Source organism: Vicugna pacos, chromosome X (assembly GCF_048564905.1).
Source record: "Vicugna pacos chromosome X, VicPac4, whole genome shotgun sequence".
NCBI lineage: Eukaryota > Metazoa > Chordata > Mammalia > Artiodactyla > Camelidae > Vicugna > Vicugna pacos.
In genome coordinates, this window is record NC_133023.1 from 22,410,824 (window position 1) to 22,429,968 (window position 19,145).

The window sequence follows — 19,145 nt, forward strand, 5'->3', positions numbered from 1 at the left end:
TCAAATCTTTGAAAAGAATTTCAAGGTGATTTATCTCTTCTTCTTACCTCAACTTTTCTTTCCCCTTCCTTCCCATCCTTGTGTTAAATATTAATGAATATGAATGATTAATGCATTCACTTAATTATGAATAAAAACTATTGATCCTATGTAAGGTTGGTCTTCCAAACCAGAAATCTTAAAACTCATCCCTGTTTTTCTGAGCTGGGATGTATCATTCGTTTGCACTGACTGCATTTTCTGTTAAAGAGAGATAGAGGTGAACTGCCAACGCAGATTGAATTCTTGAATCCTCTGGTGATGAGGATACATGGCCAACTCCTGGCACTGCTGCCTAGATCGGCCTTCTGATTATCAACCAAACTGTCATGTCCTCCTGGCAAGGAAGGAAGAAAGCTCTCAAAGCAAAAACATTTAATTCAGCAACCCTTAATTGATCATTTCTGTGCTTGTTATACAGTGAAAGTTACAGTGACAGATTTAGAAGGGACCTGGGCATTTCCATCACAGAGGGTGAGGAGGGAGTCTTAATGAAGGAGAACTATTTGTCCAAAGTCCAGATAGTCTCATTTAGCTAGGAATGAAGTATACAATGAACAACATATCTTCAAGATGCTTAATAGCAACTCTTAGATCTGTAGACTGATAATTGAGAAATTGACAAGTGCAGAGAGCAGTAATGTGTAGACGCTAAAAAATCAAAGACAGTGTATCGTACAAATTAGCAATCAGTACTATAAAATGTATTGGAAAAGAAGAGGTAAAAGTGTCACTATATGTAGATGACATAATACTATATATAGAAAACCCTAAAAGGTCCACACAAAAACTATGAGAACTAATCAAAGAATTCAGCAAGGTAGCAGGTTACAAGATTAATGTACAAAAATCAGTTGTATTTCTTTACACTAATGGTGAGTCAACAAGAAAAGAAAGTAAAGAAACATCCTCTTTAAAATAGCACCCAAAGTAATAAAATACCTAGGAATAAATCTAACCAAGGAGGTGAAGGACTTATACATGGAAAACTATAAACCATTGATGAAGGAAATTAAAGAAGACTTTAAAAAATGGAAAGATATCCCATGCTCCTGGATTAGAAGAATCGTTATTGTTAAAATGGTCACACTGCCCAAGGCAATCTACAGATTTAATGCAATCCCTATCAAATTACCCAGGACATATTTCACAGAACTAGAACAAATCATAATAAAATTTATATGGAACAACAAAAGACCTAGAATTGCCAAAGCATTACTGAAGAGAATGAAAGAGGCTGGAGGAATAACTCTCCCAGACTTCAGAAAATACTATAGAGCTACAGTCATCAAAACAGTATGGTATTGGTAGCAAAACAGACATATAGACCAATAGAACAGAATAGAGAGCCCAGAAATGAACCCACAAACTTTTGGTCAACTAACCTTCCACAAAGGAGGCAAGAAGATACAATGGAATAGACGGTCTCTTCAGAAAATGGTATTGGGAAAACTGGACAGCAGCATGTAAAACTATGAAGCTAGAACACTCCCTTACACCATACACAAAAATCAACCCAAAATGGATCAAAGACTTAAACATAAGACAAGATACAATAAACCTCCTAGAAAAAAATATAGGCAAAACATTATCTCACATACATCTCAAAAATGTTCTCCTAAGGCAGTCTACCCAAGCAATAGAAATAAAAGCAAGAATAAACAAATGGGACCTAAGTAAACTTACAAGCTTCTGCATGGCAAAGGGAACTATAAGCAAAACAAAACAACAACCTATCGAATGGGAGAAAATTTTTGCAAAAGATGAAGCCGACAAAGGCTCGATCCTCAGAATATATAAGCAGCTCATATGACTTAATAAGAAAAAAACAAACAACCCAATCCAAAAATGGACAGGAGACCTAAACAAGCAATTCTCCAAGGAAGAAATACAAATGATCAATAGGCACATGAAAGAATGCTCAGTATCACTAATTATCAGAGCAATGCAAATCATAACTACAACGAGGTATCACCTCACACCAGCCAGAATGGCCATCATTCAAACGTCTACAAATCACAAATGCTGGAGAGACTGTGCAGAAAAGGGAACCCCCGTACACTGCTGGTGGGAATGCAGGTTGGTGCAGCCACTGTGGAAAACAGTATGAAAATTCCTCAAAAGACTAGGAATAGACTTACCATTTGACCCAGGAATCCCACTCCTGGGCATATATCCAGAAGGAACCCTACTTCAAAAAGACACCTGCACCCCAATGTTCATAGCAGCACTATTTACAATAGCTAAGACATGGAGACAGCCTAAATGTCGGTCAATGGATGACTGGATAAAGAAGTGGTGGTATATTTATACAATGGAATACTATTCAGCCGTAAAACCCAACAACATAATGCCATTTGCAGTAACATGGATGTCCCTGGAGAATGTCATTCTAAGTGAAGTAAGCCAGAAAGAGAAAGAAAAATGCCGTTTGAGATCGCTCATACGTGGAATCTAAAAAAAAAAAAAAAAAAAAGAGCATAAACACAAAACAGAAACAGACTCATAGATATCTTACAAACTAATGATTGCCAAGGGGACAGGGGGTGGAAAGGGACAGACTGGGAGTTCAAAATTTGTAGATACTTACAGGCTCATGCAGAATAGATAAACAAGAGTATACTGTATAGCACAGAGAAATATATACAAGATCTTGTGGTAGCTCACAGTGAAAAAAAACTGACAATGAATACACGTATGTTCATGTGTAACTGAAAAATTATGCTCTACACTGAAATTTGACACAACATTGTAAAATGACTATAACTAAATAAAAAAATGTAAAAAATTGTAATGGATAATAGTAATAAGGGGTTCTGACTAAATGCAAAGTATCATGTAAAATATTACTTGGTGAATACTTTTGTGCCCGTTTGAGTATGCCACTAGTACTTGTAGTAATTTAATGCCACATTGCTACCCTATTTATAGAATATGTATGTGATAAATACTTAATCTAATTACTAAGTTATGAATTTTGAGGCAATGTGATCCATGGTAAGGAAACTAGGAATGGAATTAAGAAGAATGAGACAGCAAATCATTGACATACATGATGCATATATCATGTGTATCTTTAATCACAGAGACAATGTAAGGTACCTTTTAGAAAGGAAAACAAGGTGCAAATTGAAAATATTTGATGAAGTACAATCACATATTCTTAAGGATTGGCCAGTTCTGATTCTATACTTCAGCAGTCTCATGTGACTGTCAATTTGGTTGTGTTATATTTGACTCATTGACAGCTAATAGCTTTGCAGCTCGCCTGAAGGTACTACATGCAACATGTAAATCATTACTTGGTAGAGTGCCTTGACACCCTTCTTGGAGAATGAATAATATTTGGGAAAATAAACTGTGTTCTATCCTTCAGTTCATGCAGCATCACCATAAGTCTATATTATTACTGTGTTTCAGCCCCTCTGACTGATAAACCACCCAAGCTTTTGTATCCTGTGGAAAGTAAACTCACGATTCAAGAGATCCAGCTGGGTGAGTAAATTCCTTAATTCTGGTTAATACACTTTTCTCATTACATTCCAACACTTAAACCTAGATTGTAACCTGATGTAATACTCTGAGCTAAGCCCATATTTATTTAAATGGGGCAAAATTAGAAAATCTCAGCAAATGCTGCCCATTCCATCTCCCCAAGTATATGCATTAGGACTAAGCAGTACATATGGATGTAAAGACTCGTGTGTTATTTACATGGTTGCTGAGCAATTAGATAGGCTGAAGGTTTTGTTGATGGTATTATTTTGTCATTTTATAAGGCGTGAATTGGTTTTAAAACAGGCAGTATGGAACCATTTGACTTATAATATCCACTAATATGTTAAAATACAATTTTTGAAAATTGGGGGTATGGGTACAGATTCATTAAAATAAATGTCCCCTTAACAGTTAAAATTTGTTTTTATCTAGTCAAATATAATGGACATTGTGCTAGTTAAGCTATAGATTATATATATAGTTACAAAATTTAAGCAAGTGGCTTTTATTTGAAGGACTGAAACATAAGAACATGTATAGAATATGCTTTGGTAAAAATATTTAGTCGTCCACAAATCTGAATTCTAACATACTTATCTTAAAGTCTGGAATTTCTTAGTCCAATTTATCTATATTCAGTTATACTAAATTATGAGAAATCCCCCCCTTAATTATAAATGTATACAGTACCCTCGATAATATTATTTATTTTTATTTGAAGTATAGTATGCATGCATGTATATATCATATACTTTAGAAGAAAATTATTTTTTTTAGTGGCTTGACATAAAGGATTATCAAAAGTTTAAGTTTAACAGTTATTCATGTTAAGGAATTTTTTTCTTTCATTAGTCATTTGAAAGTAGAAATGCATTCATTGTATACAACTGAAAAAGAGTAGATAGCCCAGCTCTTATGTTACCAATGTTATTATTGTTATTGGGGTGAGAATTAATATCAAAATTGTAAGTCTGTCTGCAAAATGAAGATTACAGACCTAACAATCTTTACTAATAGCACATCCAAAGTTATAGTGCAAAAAGATAAGATGATGGTTTTAGAGCCTGTAGAATTATGGTAGTCAACGGATTTCCAACATTGTAAGTATTTACTAACTTGGAGGCCTGAAAGAATGCAATTTTATACAAGTCAGTGTACCAATATGTTTCTTTAATGGTAAATCCAGGTCTTTGGATCAATTCCATGTACATACAAATGGTATTATAATTGTCATTATTTTGAGATGGAAGACTACAAGCAGATTTAGAGCAATGCTGCATACAAAACAAACGTATTAAAATTGTATCATGCTCTTTACTCATGCTATGGTATATTGAGGTATATTAGATTGTATTGCTACTTTGAAAAGAAATTTTGGAATATAAATTTTCATAAGTGGCCATGCTCATACAGACCTTTCAATAGCTCCTATGAAGATATATTTCTAAGGAGTTATACAGAACTATAAATATCTTGCACCAAGAAGGAGTGGTTTATTGTACCAGTTATCTACAATGACCATAGCAAAAGTGATGCTAACTGTATGTATCTCTTTACTTACACCGTAATTAAAATAATTTTATGATGGATGGTTACCCACTGGGTTTCCTTCTGTTGTCCCTGAATTTGGAATAAATCAGATTGTTCTCTACCTTCTACTAAAATGTCTTACAAAATGTAATAAGTAATTTGTAAAGCTTTCTTTGTCAAGTTACTTTTTCTTGAACAAAAGTTATAAAGACTGATCAAATCAAATTGAAAATATGAAAATTACTTATGCAAATTAGAAGATTTGGCTGTATATTCATTTGATGAAAGATGAGCTTGTGTTATCGAAATGCCCCCAGGACATATTCTGATTAACTCCTTTATTATCACTGCCTAAAGGAACATGAGCTCTCTTTAAACACTAAGTAAACTGTGGACGTCAACCTGGGATTTGGATTCTTTTAAACAACTTTTGTTTTATTTTCTGATTCTAGTTCTCAGTGTGATAAAGCATTTACTAGTTTGAGGAATTTAACCCTAATCCATGAATTTTTGAGCAACAGTTGACTTGAAAAACTATCTTGTTAGTGTTGTCACTTTAATAGTATTTGAGTAGGAGAGTAGCTGATCACAAAGGATAAGTGAAAATAGGAAATAATATTAAGGGCCACAAAAGGGAAAGACTCAAGATGCCTAAATATGTTTGTTTTTTACAATGTGTGCTTTGACTTTCTTACTTCCTTTGGGATTTAATTTTTGCATTTCCAGATTTTAAAAAGCTATTAATTTCAAGAGGCTCAAGAAGTGATATCAAATCCCAAGTAAGGGGACTGAGTGAAGAGTCATAGGGTGGGAGTAAAGAGGGTGGCCAGGACCAGTGGATGGGGAAGGTGTAAGTGCTGCCTACTCTCAAGAGAAGGTGAAAATGTCCAACAAAGTTTCACTGGACAAGAGCTCAGGGGTCTGACTAAACCTTGTCCTAAATTGAGGGTTAACCTCAGAGGTTAATAAAATTAGTATATGAATTAAATTATAAAAACAATCACCAGAAATTATACAAAGCTGAGTTAATACATGTCTGGTGACCTAACATGAACATCTTGGCTTAGTTAAATACACATCCATCCACCTGACCTTAGTAACTGTAAATCCATCAGATCTCTAGTTTGTGTGCAAATATATGAAGCACATTAATAATGACTTAGATAAAATCATGAAATGTATGAATTTCTCTTCGTCTCCAAATTTTCCTTTCTCTGCCTTTTGCTGGCCATGTCTACCTTTCTCTTTACACATCCCTTGTGTCTTCCTTTCTTGCAAATTCTTCATCTTCTCAAAACTGGAAAGATTCTGATAGTGATCATTTTAACTGTTTCAGTATAGAAAGCAAAAGACATCAAAAACCAAAGTACTTAGGAAAAAGTATAAGAGTAAGTGAATTCACATAAAATATATGAATTGGTGGGTTTGAATTTCAGTCAATATGAGGTCACAGCCTAGCATTTCCATTTTAAGTGGCATTTGTGTGTTACTTCTAAATGTGAAAAAAAAAAAAGGAACTTTGTCCCTTTTAAGTAACTTTCAGGCATCAGCAAATATATGGACAGCACTTCCCTGGGCAGAAGGCCCAGAAGTCACACTGTACAATTCTGAAGGGCAGTCCAGGAGGTGAGCCTGACTTAGTCTTTTCAGGTGGTTGTAGTCAAGGGAATCAAAGGACAGACACCATTGTCTTGCTGAGCTTGAGCCTCAAGGATGTCAATCAGAGATGTGGCCAGGAGCCCATTTTCAGAACCGTCCAGAACAGAGGATGTTATATTAATCATAACCAGACTTTCAAAAGTAGAAATTGATTCCACTCTTGACCCAGTGAGACACTTACACTTTACAACTTAGAATTTACTGAAAAGTATCATTAATTACTTGCCTACATATGGATATCACTTTATTTTGCTTTTTGCTTTAAACGTAAATTTACAGGTTAATTACAGGTAGAAATTTGGAAATACAGAAAAGAATCTTGTTTCTTATACTTCACATTGTAGAAACATTCTTCTTCTGTTGAATATTCTCAAAATACCCTTTTAATGGCTGCATGATATCCATGTGAATATTCTATGCTTTTATATTTATTGCTATAAATTCAGATTTTTCCAAAATTCATTTTTTTCTTGCTACATAGTTTCAGAATTCTTATGAGAGAAGTTGTACAGACTCTCACCAGAAGTATGTAATGAGTTTAATAACTTAATTTTTTATAAAATGAATTACATATCTTTGTAACATAGAACTCCTGTAGGAAAAGTTACTTTCCTTTGATATCAGAATAATTTCTTCCTTCCAACTCTGAGCTCTCTCTCTTCACTCACTGAGTGTGAGTGTGGCCTCTCTTTGTTCAGGATTATCCACATTTGGAGGATTTCAAATAAATGTAGTCTATACAGTTGAAGAAATACAGAAACTTGATCAAATGTCTACAGTCTCTATCCATTTTTTCTCTTGCTTATCCTAATGCTCAACTGACAACTTCCTTTAGATTTTGTGTTTCTTAATAAAGCACATGGTAATTTTGTGATGTGCTCTGGGCACAGGGAATGTCAATAAATACTAATTGTTGATAACGTGTACATGTCACAAAGGGCACACATCTCCAAATTTTCTGCAAGAAAAAAATATACTTTATTTTTTCTTTACTATCCACTTTCTTTTGTTAAATTTGTTTAAAAGAAAACACATGTATCTGATTGAGTAACAAGGATTCACCAGATGTTAACATCTCAAGGAAAGCGTTTGATGACATGAAAATTGTATGTTTAATTTACTTTGCTGTAAAATAATTAGTTATGGAAGCATACTTTACTTCAATCTTTTATATGTTCTGAAACTGTGTATTTAAATATATTGTGCATGGAATGTGTTATATTACAAATATGCTAGTTGAGTTTTTAATCCAAGAAAAGTATATGGGGAGTTATTTTATGTAGTGAAAAAATAGCCCTCTAACATTTGCTATCTAGGTCTGTTTTTTCATAGATAGCTGTTTTTTTCTTGAAATGAAACACATCTTTTCTAAATGGTTACTATTTTATCTTACTAAAATTAGGAAGCTTCTTTGTTTCCTTTTTCAGGAAGGAAAATACTTAATATCAATACGCTAGAAACATAACAATTCAGGTGTTGAATTTGATACCTAATGTGAAAGTAGCATACAATACTGTTGATGTTAAAGAATACTTCGTTGCTGAATTACTCTAGTGATGCAAATATGACCTTCCTTCCCAGAGGTAAAGGAGTCAGCATTGACTATTTGGGTTTTTCCATCCACATTACTCTTCTGGTTGTCACCAGCAAATGTGATGCTGTTGACCTTGGTTTTTCTGCTCCATGGGGAATGTAGAAAACATATTTTCACTGACAAACTCATATAAAAAACCATAAAAATTTCCTTTCACTCAAGATAAAAACATTTGTATCCAAAGTCTAAGTTTCAGATGACAAATGATGTACTTGTTGCCCACTTAAGAAAGACATGCAGATCAACATAGCTCCATTGCCTGAAATAAAGCTTGCTAGACATAAATTGGAGCTTCTGAACAAATAGACATCATAATTAAAACGTGTAAAGGCAAACACAGACTGGTATTATAATTATTTAAGCTGATGGCATTCAGTTCTACTCAATCCAAATTTAATGTGCCAGGATGAATGAAAGTAATAACTCTTGACAGCTGTTGTGATCTAATATCTTACTTTTGAAACCAAAAGCATGTAAGAATTGTGATTCTAACCTGAAGAGGAATATTTTTCATGATAGCATTTATTTAATATTTCATATCCTTAAACAAATGATAAATCAATAAATGAAAGCTAGTATTCATATTCTTAGATCATTATAGGGCCTAACTTAAGATATGAATCTTACAAATTCTCAAAATCAAAGTCTTTCCTTAGTGCAGAGAGGAAGAATAGGTTAGGGAGAAAATGCAACTTTGCATGTTTGCTTTAAAAATTTCTAGCTAAGCAGAAGTCTGACTTCCTTTTGAAGTGTTAAATGTTCAAGGCCTAGTGCTAGGACAGGCTTGGAACCCAAAGAAAGATGGAGGTGGAGGTTAGAACAGCTTCTGTGGGCTACTGATATCTGAAAGTTTGGAAGCCTGTTGAAGTACTTGTTAAATGCTTTAAGAACTGGAATAGAGACAATCTAAGTGAGTCTGCTTCTTCTTACCTTGGAAAAGGGCCTGAAGGGAGAGAAGGGAAAAAAGAAAAGGTGCAAGAAAGAGTGTTGTCACAAAATCAGTGCAGAGAGTCCATTGAAATTCCCAATTCGTGATGTAGTTCTGGTCTAGTTTCTTGGACGCAAACATGAATCATGTAGTTTGTTCTTTTAACACTAAGAGTGCAATTTTATTTGTTGGTGGCCAGCTAAGAAACTAGACACGCATCACTCTTCACAATTCTAGATTTAGAAACTTTATGAAATGAAGGGGCTTTGGTAGTTATCCAGTCAAATTCTTCTCTTTAAACTGATGAGAAAATAGAGACCAAAAATGGCAACATGTTTTTATATCACAAATTTTACAAAAACAAACTTGTTAGTATCATCACTTCTCCTGTTCTTCATCATCATCATTATTATTATTTTATTATTAATTTGATTACAATGAAGAGGCAGCATATAGCAGTGGTTCCACATTCAGGTCATTCTGTCAGACAGACTTAGGTGACAATCCAGCTCTGCCACATGCTACTGCTGTAACCTTAAACAAACAGCCCTCATTTTCCTAATCAATAAAAAAGATACCATGAAAATACCTAGCTCTATGGAGTTAGTATGGGTATTTAATGAGATAATGCATATAAAAACTAGTACATTGCCTGATATATGTTAAGTAGTCGGTACATGCTTTCTGCTATTAGTTGAGATATTTTAATGCCATCTATCTTTCTGTCTGTCTGTCTGTCTATCTATTTATCTGTCTATCTATCTATCTATCTATCTATCTATCTATCTATCTATCTATCTGAGTGTATATGGAAAGTTGTATATACAAGATTCCTGAAACGCATTTGGAATAACATCAATTGTTTCGTCACGCTTATATATACTTACTAGAGTGTAAGTCGGCTACTATATAGGATGGATAACATTTTAGACAATTAATTCCCTTCTCCTCTCTAAGAACACAATATGCATACTAAATTTTTGTACTTAAATAAGACTTTATCTTAAAGAAATTATTGATTTATTTTGGATTACTTAATTCTTCAACAGATCGATCCAAATGCATACAGTTAAGTACATGATCCTAATGGAAGAAAATGTTTCCCATCCCTTAAAAAAAGGGCCATGTAATGGACAGTGTGCCACATGAATTTATTAATAACCATCAAGAATAAAGTAAGAGTGAAAAACTTACTTTTCTAAACTAAAGAAATTCAGATATAATATTCCTTAACACAAGGTACATGGGAATAATTTTACAAGACAAAGCATCAAACCATTATGCCTGTCAAGTTCTTCCTGAAGGTTTTAGCAATAGTCTTTTTCATTTTATAGAAAAATACTGCTTTTCCTCTGACAAGTATTGTTATTACAAAGCTTTCTGACTCGTTCTTGGTGATTGAAGTTTACTAGCATAGAAAAATGCAGTGAGTATCATATGTTACCAAGAACTTCTGAATTTGCAAAGTAAATGCCAGTTTATCAGAAATAAACCTATCAAAGGACATTATGGTGTAGAATATTAAAAGAGGTTTCAGAATAAGAATGTGTGCCACATGACTGATGTTCATTAAAATAGAAACTATAAAAAGACCCACATCATTTAAAATTTAAATACAAGGAGAGATGTTCATTCCTCTTGAATTTTGGCTAAATAACTGAGCATTCCTAAATTATGCAGACTCTTCATGAAAAATAACTCATGCCTGCATACAATTATGAAAATAGGATACCAGGATTTTATGGTCTCATGTTAAAACACTTAGCATTCCAATCGTACCTTACTCTACCAACTTAGTGTGTTCCTACAGTTTTGTCGGTAAATTGAATCATCCTAGTTTCAGAGAAGTGTTCCCTTCATTTTTGATTGATCTTTAATTGGCAGTGGCTTAACATGTCAGTTTTAAGAGACTCTGTCCCCCAGCCTCTTTTAAGCAGCTAACGATCAAGGAAAGATTTATATGCACAAGGAAAGTACTCTATTTAAAGAAACTCTGTAGTGAATAACTTTATATAAGAATCCTTATATAATTGAATAATCACCCCTATAACTTTTCTCTGTGGTAGTGAAGATTTTTACGTTTTCATAAGATGTGGTTCATTGATAGGACACTGTCAAGTGGTATTTCTAACTAACCCAGATGAAGGAGCATCCACCTCTCACTTCAATGTGACTTCCTCTTCTCTGTCAGTGGAACCTCGTATCCCTTTTGTGACTTTTTGCCTCCTCTGAGGAAATACGGAATTTTATTCACCAGCTTCAGAATCCACAGTAATTCATTTTAATCTAACTCTCAAAAATTGATGTGGTAGGGTAGATTTTTTGAGTAGCCAGAATCTCATGTTCAATTGTGACTAAACAGTTTATTTTCATAAGGGATATATTTTGAATGTTATCACACTGTCTTTTCTGCCTTGATTTTGTTGAAATGTATCCTAATAGAATGACAGCCCATTTGTTTTTCCTGTAGCTATAACTGTTATTTGCAAGTTTAAAGGGAGTATTTTGTATTTTGATTCTTCTGAAATTTGTGTGAACCTTTTTATTACATCATTCTGCCGATCACTTCTTTTTCTCTTAAGATATTAATATATATTTAATAATGTGTTTCTTTTTATTATGAAAGTATATACAATGAAATTTGATTTGTTACTTTATGAATGTGTAAAAATTCACATTTTAAGATGGGCCTAAACTTACATTCGAAAACATTCCAAATAAGCCCAATGTATAAGAATATCCAGAAGGTTTTAAAATCTGATACTCACAGCAAACTCTTGAGAAAAGGCCCCTTTTGTAGTTCACCACACACAAGCCCAATGTGACTTTCTCAGAAACACTAAGGATTTTTAAAAATTTTGTATTTAAGATATGTAAATTCTAATTACAGCATATATTATCCAATTGAATAATTAAGGAAAAGAAAAGAATTTGATAAAAGAGTTTTTATTTTCCAATAATCTGGTCAAAAGATACCTCCCGTTTCCACTTCTGGTCCACAATGAGCATGAGAGAAAGACTTAGGATTCCAGGAGAGTCAGCAATTCCCTCTCTCCTCCCACTTCCCTGCAGTGGTCTCCTCAAACTCACAGGCAGGCTACAGGCCTCCTCACTCTTGGAGAATTTTTGTTACAAGTTTAATAAAAGCAGGGCACTCACCTCAGACTTTATTGATGAGCAGTTGTGTTTATAGAAACTTGGCAGCTCTTTGAGTAGGAAGAGAACAAAGGAAAGTGCATTGCCTTTCCAGAAATATAAAATTGAATGCATCCTGTCACATCAAGCTATCACTATGATACTCACAACATAATGTGTTGTAGGAAAATTTGACATTATTACCACAAACGTTCAATAAGAAGCCATTATATGAAGTAGCTCAAGGAAAGTTCAGTAAAAGTGTTTTTGTTTTCCTTTAAAAGAAATATTTTAGCATTTCTGATGGATGTATATTTCTGATTCGATCAAGTAACTTGGCAAGTTTAAGACTTTTAATTTATTGATTCATTTTTTTAATGTTTTCTGAATAATGTATCTAATTTTGGCCAAAATTACTTGAGATGCAATTAGAATATTATGTTGTACTCTGCTTATTATTTATAGCCTGTTTATAAGTAGTATGAATATCTGCTTCAGAATTATATGTCACATATTATATTTATAAAATGATTTATACAGAGATATTTTTTCTTAGGTATGTCATCTGTAGTGATTATTTTTTGAAAAAAAATAATCCATCTCTATTTCCCGTGAATAATGTATTTTTACTCCAGTGCTTTTTATTAGAATTTGCTAATTCGAGAAGGGGAATAATATTTTTATATAATGGGAGATAAATAAGTGAATCTTATATTAGATGAATAAATAAGTTATTCACTTCAGGTTATGTTAAGTGCCACAGAAAACATGTTACTATATGTAAAAGAAATGTTAAATCAAGGGAGAATTCTGTTGACAAATTTCAGAGCAGACAGGGCTTTATTTTCTTTCAGTCATGATTTATGTACATGAAATAAAATAGAGGATTGAGGCAAGTAGGTAAACAATTGAGTGGGAAAATAATCCCCAAAAGTTGATTTTTGTCTCAAATAGTTGGCTATTTCAAGAAAAAGTTAATTTGAGGATTTTTTCATATCAACTGCTGTGCCTGGACAATTTACACTTCAAGAATCCCAGGTTCTGATAATTCATCATCAGGGCTCTGATCACAAGTGTCAAAGGCAAGAGTAGTGCTGGCCTCAAGGGTGATGGGAACAATGCGAGAATTTTCTGTTTTTCTTTTCTGCTTCTTTCTTCATGTCATCATTTTTTATAGAGGTGGAGTGTGGCATGGGGCTAGGGGGACATACAGGGTGAGAACAGTGCTTTGCTCAGTCCTTCCAACCAGGAGGAAATCTAGCTGGAGTTGGAGATTCCCTGAGAAGGAATCCTGATTGGCATAGCTTAGGTTACAGAGCTAAATTTTGAACAGATTATTATGGTATCAAGGTGAAAGGTGTTGGCTCATTGGTCATTGTGTGCTCTGTCCTGTGATGAGGAAACCCGTATGTTTGTGTGAATACATGAAAGTGTGTATGTGGAGGTGGGGTTTGTACCAGTTGAAGGGTATGTGGAGGTGGGGTTTGTACCAGTTGAAGGTGAGGAAGAAGCAATAGTTGTTACAGAGGCTTTGTTTTCGTATTCATTATTTGTTTTCTTTAAAGTTCTCAGTTAATCCACATCATATTAATTTAGCTGTCATCTTTATTATGTCACCTCACTAACTTAGTGGAGGCAGAAGTAGCCAGCCTGATGCCTTTGAGTGCAGTCTCTCTCAGACTGAAAACTCTTTCTTGCCCTTCCTCTCAACAAATCCTGACATCTACTCTTCTGTATCTGTAGTGTATACTTCTCAGCCCCACCTGCATTCATGTCACTGCTGCTTCTCACACAGTGTTAGGTTATCTGTCAACCTGGAACCTAATTCTATCACAAACCAAATATCAGCCTCTTAGCTGTTAAAGACATTTTCAGGTAAAAGGTATGATTCCTGAAAAGATGGAAATGCTACAGCATGGGTTATAAAGTCAAGTTCATGTAATATGAATGAGTTAAGTAAGGCTATTAGTAATGCAATAAAGAGTGGGGGGAGGGAGAGCCATGGTGAAGTGGGGAATGTATGCCCTACTTAAAGTAATTCAAATTTATTTTTATACCATATGTGCCAAATGAAACATGCCCGGATACATAATTTTAGTCTAATAGTCTCGGTGTCTGGTCCTTTTATTGGTAGATCCAGTATTCATACCACCAAACACAGTTGCACTGTGGAACAGTCTTAAAGATCGTTAAGGTTTATAGTAAGATCTGGATTCAGAATGACTATCATGGAATATGAATCTGTTCCACTGTGTCATAAATTGGAACATGCTACAGACTGATTTATAATATGTTTGGAACAACTAGTATAATAAAATCTATATCTGAGAATCAAGAAGTTTAGAGCAACACAGTTAATTATGAAAGGAGAATCACCCCATCAGGTGATACAAGAATCATGGAGGTAATCAAATGGGCAAATTCTGTTTAGCAATCTGGCCTCACAGAAAAGTAATTATACCTATTGTGTTTTCATAGACTTTCTAAGTTAACAAAAGTAGAAACATCTGTCGATTACTTCAGCAGTTATTTTTACTTACTCCTTTCTCTACAAATTTTCCATGTATAAATCTTTACTCTGAAGACCCCATACTTGAGAATGGACTTTGCCTAATTTGCCTGCAAAGATGTACCAAGAAAACGATGGACTATAGGATCCATAATTATCCTTAGCTTATTCATTGGAGCCTACACATAGTGGCTTTCTTGAGTTTAATGCAACCATCACTCCTATATACAATCATCAGAGTCAAGAGTTGAGGCAATAGAGAGTAGAAATCCTATAATGGACATTAGAACTTTTACTCCAAAATACCAAAATTTAAAAGAGTCAGTTTTTTCAGACTCTCAGTTTATTTTGGTAAGAAAATTATCTTTGTAAAGTACGATAATGTTAGATTTGTTGATTAAAGATATATTTGTCTGTTGCCTTGAAGACAAAGGCCAGTCCTTTCACTCTCTGACCCCATTTTATTGGTGCTGTTTCATTTACCCTTCTACTAAGCTCACACCATTGGCCAGGCACTCTTGATCATACCATGGACTTCCATGACTCTATCCTTTGCACATGTGATGGCTGCCATCTTGAATTCCCTCTCCTGCCTCTGTCCTTTGTGCCTGTCTACTCAAATTTTAAGGTGTATCTCAATGTCCCCTTTATGAAGCCTTCCCTAACTCAGCTCCCACAAGGCAGAATTAAATAATGCTTCTCAAATTCTAGTAACTTTCTTTTTTCACACTATTATTAGAGTGTATCACTTGGTATACATATTACTGTGTGTCAGTTTCCCCTACTGCACTTGGAACTCTTAAAGAATGGACTATAGTGCTTTCATCTTCACCTCCCTAAAATGTTGGTCAATACCTAATACACAAAAATATGTGAATGATAAATCATGTAGCATTTACTCAGCATCAATCCTCATAAATAAAACCAATATTTATAATTTACCCTTTTAAGTAGGTATCTACTACAGATTAACAGAATAAACCATACTAAACTGTTGGGTTTGATTTGATTGCCTGGCATGATTAGAGATCCTCCTTGATGGATGAGGAAGACAGATAAAGAAGGACGCAGGAATCTGAGCTATGAAGATCTAACTGGGAAGCCTGGCAATAAATCAAATCCAGATCAGACAGAGAAGGAAAAATCAGATGACTATTAAAGGTCAACAGTGCAGCAGGTTGAGTTTGGAGAAATATATAGGGGTTAAAAGAACAGTTACATATCACAGTGCAGCCAGGAAATTGTTCAAGGTTAGAGATTTAAGCAGCACCCTGAGTTTAGGGCAGATCTCTAAAGTTTTGTCAAGTAGACTCCATAATCTTAGAGAGCCAGAATGAGGATGGGTTCACTAGTTCCATTTGTTACTCTGTTATTGAGTATATACTGGGCACAAGGTCTGCTCACAGCTGCATATATAGGTGAGAGAGAGAGGGAGAGATGAGCCTGTCTACAAAGCTATATTACAATCTTGGTTAATCTCAGGGATAATCCTTGTTCCTCAGGAATAGGCCAAGACTTTCTGCTCTTGTTTAATATTTCAGCCATGAGTGACTGTCAGCTCTCATTTAAATGAGTTTCGTAATCAGCCAGAAAGTCAAGACCCTGTAGGTTCAGCTTTACTTGGTTAATGATCATAATCTCTCTTTGCTCTTGGAGTGTTTTACATTAGCAAAGCATTTTCACATGTTGTCTCACTTCATCTTTTCAACAGTCTGTGATGTTGTATTGCGCTTCCATTGTACAGATTGTGACTGAAACTTATGAGCTACACATTTCTCTACACTAGCGTATTGATTATTGCTTTCTTCTTCAGTTTGTTAAACTCTAGTTGTGAACAATATTCTCTTAAATCCATGACCCTTCTGCAATATTTAAATGGTCTCATCCTTATGGACTTCGGACTACTTCATTTTATTTTATCCCACTGTTAACAGATACTGTGGTTCATCAAATAGAACATCTAGTAATAATGCAATTGAATATGAACATGTCCTTGAAATGTTTCTCAGGTGTTCTTTTTTCCGTATTCATTTGCATGTCTCCTGGATCTTCTGTTCATCTTTGCCTCCTATTTTCTCATTCCCATATTTTTTGTACTTCTGCTCTCTCAAGTACATTTTAATAGACACTTTTCTTCCACTGATCTTCAAGCATGAAATTTCTTTTCAAGGCACTTAAGAAAATGGAAGTACTTAGAACATTCATGAACAGAATGTCCCATGAGCTGCAAAGGTTAATGTGAAAAAGCAGCTAGAAGAGTCAGTTAGTTCATCAGAGTTTTTACTCTTTAAAAACAGCAAGTTATAGCCCTTTCTAAAATAGCAAGCAAAAAGCAAGTGCTCTCATTTTATTTCTTAAAGCAGACAAAATAAAACTAATAATTGACTTGTCTGTTTACTGTGACTATTAATTCCCTGCACACAAAGTTGGCTTTTTTAAATTTAGGATTCACATTTTCTTTCCGATTATAATTATCTGGCTATACATAGGTAAGTAATTTAAAACCAGCTAATGACTGAGCATTGAAAGTTAAAAACTATGTAGACATTAGTAAATTATCCATTTAGAAAACCTGTAACAAAGGGATTAAAAGCAATATTAACCCAGAAATTAAATTGGACTTACAGTATTTTTATCACATTTACAGTATATCTTGCACATGGCTTATAAATATATCTTAACTTTAAAGAACTTAGTAAGATTTTCATAGAGATAGAAATTCTTTTATAATGTAAATGTATGCTGCATTGATGTAACAAAGTAATTTGCAGTTTTTCCTATGGGCTGACATTTACAGGTCAAGGCCCCATAAGCACTAATAACAAAAAATTTTCACCAACTGTGAAAACGATTATAAGAATGAAAGTAGCATAGTAGCCAAGTTGACACTCTATTTTAGACTTCAGTGACTAAAATATCCTAAGCATTCATTTATTTTATTTTCATGGTAGCATAATATTGAAAACAAGGTGGACATTGACTTTATTCTAGCTTATGAGAACAATTTCTCAATGGGGACATAAGACTGAGATTCTCAAAGATTATCGAAATGATGATCTAATCAATCCTTAAATGCAGAAGAGCATTTTATATTCAGTTTAGTAATTCAGAGCACATATATTTTAATCATTTCAATATTATAGGTTAACATTTTCACCTTTAATTTATGTTTTCTTTCCATTAAAGAGGTCCTTGGCATCATGGTATACTGACACAAGCCATTGAGTCAGTCTTACCACTGACTAATTAAGTGAGAATCTGTGGCCTGAGGATCTTCATGTCAATATGTCTGTAGCAGTGATTTTTAACTAGGAATGAATGACATAAATACCTGTAGATCTTTTATAATTTTAATTTATTAAATCTGGAATGGAGGCTGAGAATCACTGTTCTCAGTCCTGTTGGGACTTTTAAGGTCTATAAACAGAAAATTCTTCTAATTATATCTCCATATATCTCTTCTGACCTGGTGGGTCTGATGCTTTCTTAGTCATAATCATAATCTCTATACTTTTTGGAGCTCTTTGCTATGCATGTGAGGGAGCTAACGGCATAAACACATTCAGGTTATCTCATCAGTCAGGCTGTTTTTGTCATGAAAGAGAGACTCTGACTCAGACACAGAAGGTACAAATGAGATTAGAATATCCTTCTAAATGAAAGGTATGCACTATACTGGGGACTGAAGATGGGGATGAAGTGGAGAAAGAAGGCACTTTTCAAAGCATGGTGGAAATTTAGCAATAATTTGAGTCACTTACCTTATGAAAAACTTATATTGGTGTCTTCATTCATTTCCTGTGGCCACTGTAACAAAGTACCACAAACTTGGTGACTTAAAACAACAGAAATTTCTTCTCTCAACAGTTCTGGAAGCCAGAAGTCTGAGGACTGTATTGCCTCTGGAGGCTCTAGGGAAGAATTTTTGCCTCATTCAATGTCTGGAGGCTGTCAGCCTTCTTTGACTTGTGGTCACATCACTCCAATCTCTGCCTCTGTGGTCAATATTGCCCTCTTCCTGAGTGTTTCTGTGTGTGTATGTGTTGGTCTTCCAACTGTCTCAAATCCCCTTGTGTCTTTTTTTTATAAGACACTTGGCATAGGGTTTAGGGCCCACATAGATAATCAAGAGTGACTTCCTCATCTCAGGAACCTGAATTTTATTACATCTACAAAAACCCTTTTTCCAAATGGTGACACACCTCAGAAATATTGCAGGTTCAGTTCTTGACCACCACAATAAATTAAATCCT

General features: G+C 34.4%; 1 protein-coding gene across 1 annotated transcript in view; it reads left to right on the forward strand.

The window, feature by feature from the left end:
* Positions 1-19,145, forward strand: part of IL1RAPL1 (interleukin 1 receptor accessory protein like 1) — a 1,130,590-nt gene that overhangs the window by 873,627 nt on the left and 237,818 nt on the right. The window contains exon 6 of the mRNA XM_006209422.4: positions 3,460-3,534. Within this exon, the coding sequence (XP_006209484.1) occupies positions 3,460-3,534 (75 nt within the window). The remainder of the gene's footprint in view (positions 1-3,459; positions 3,535-19,145) is intronic.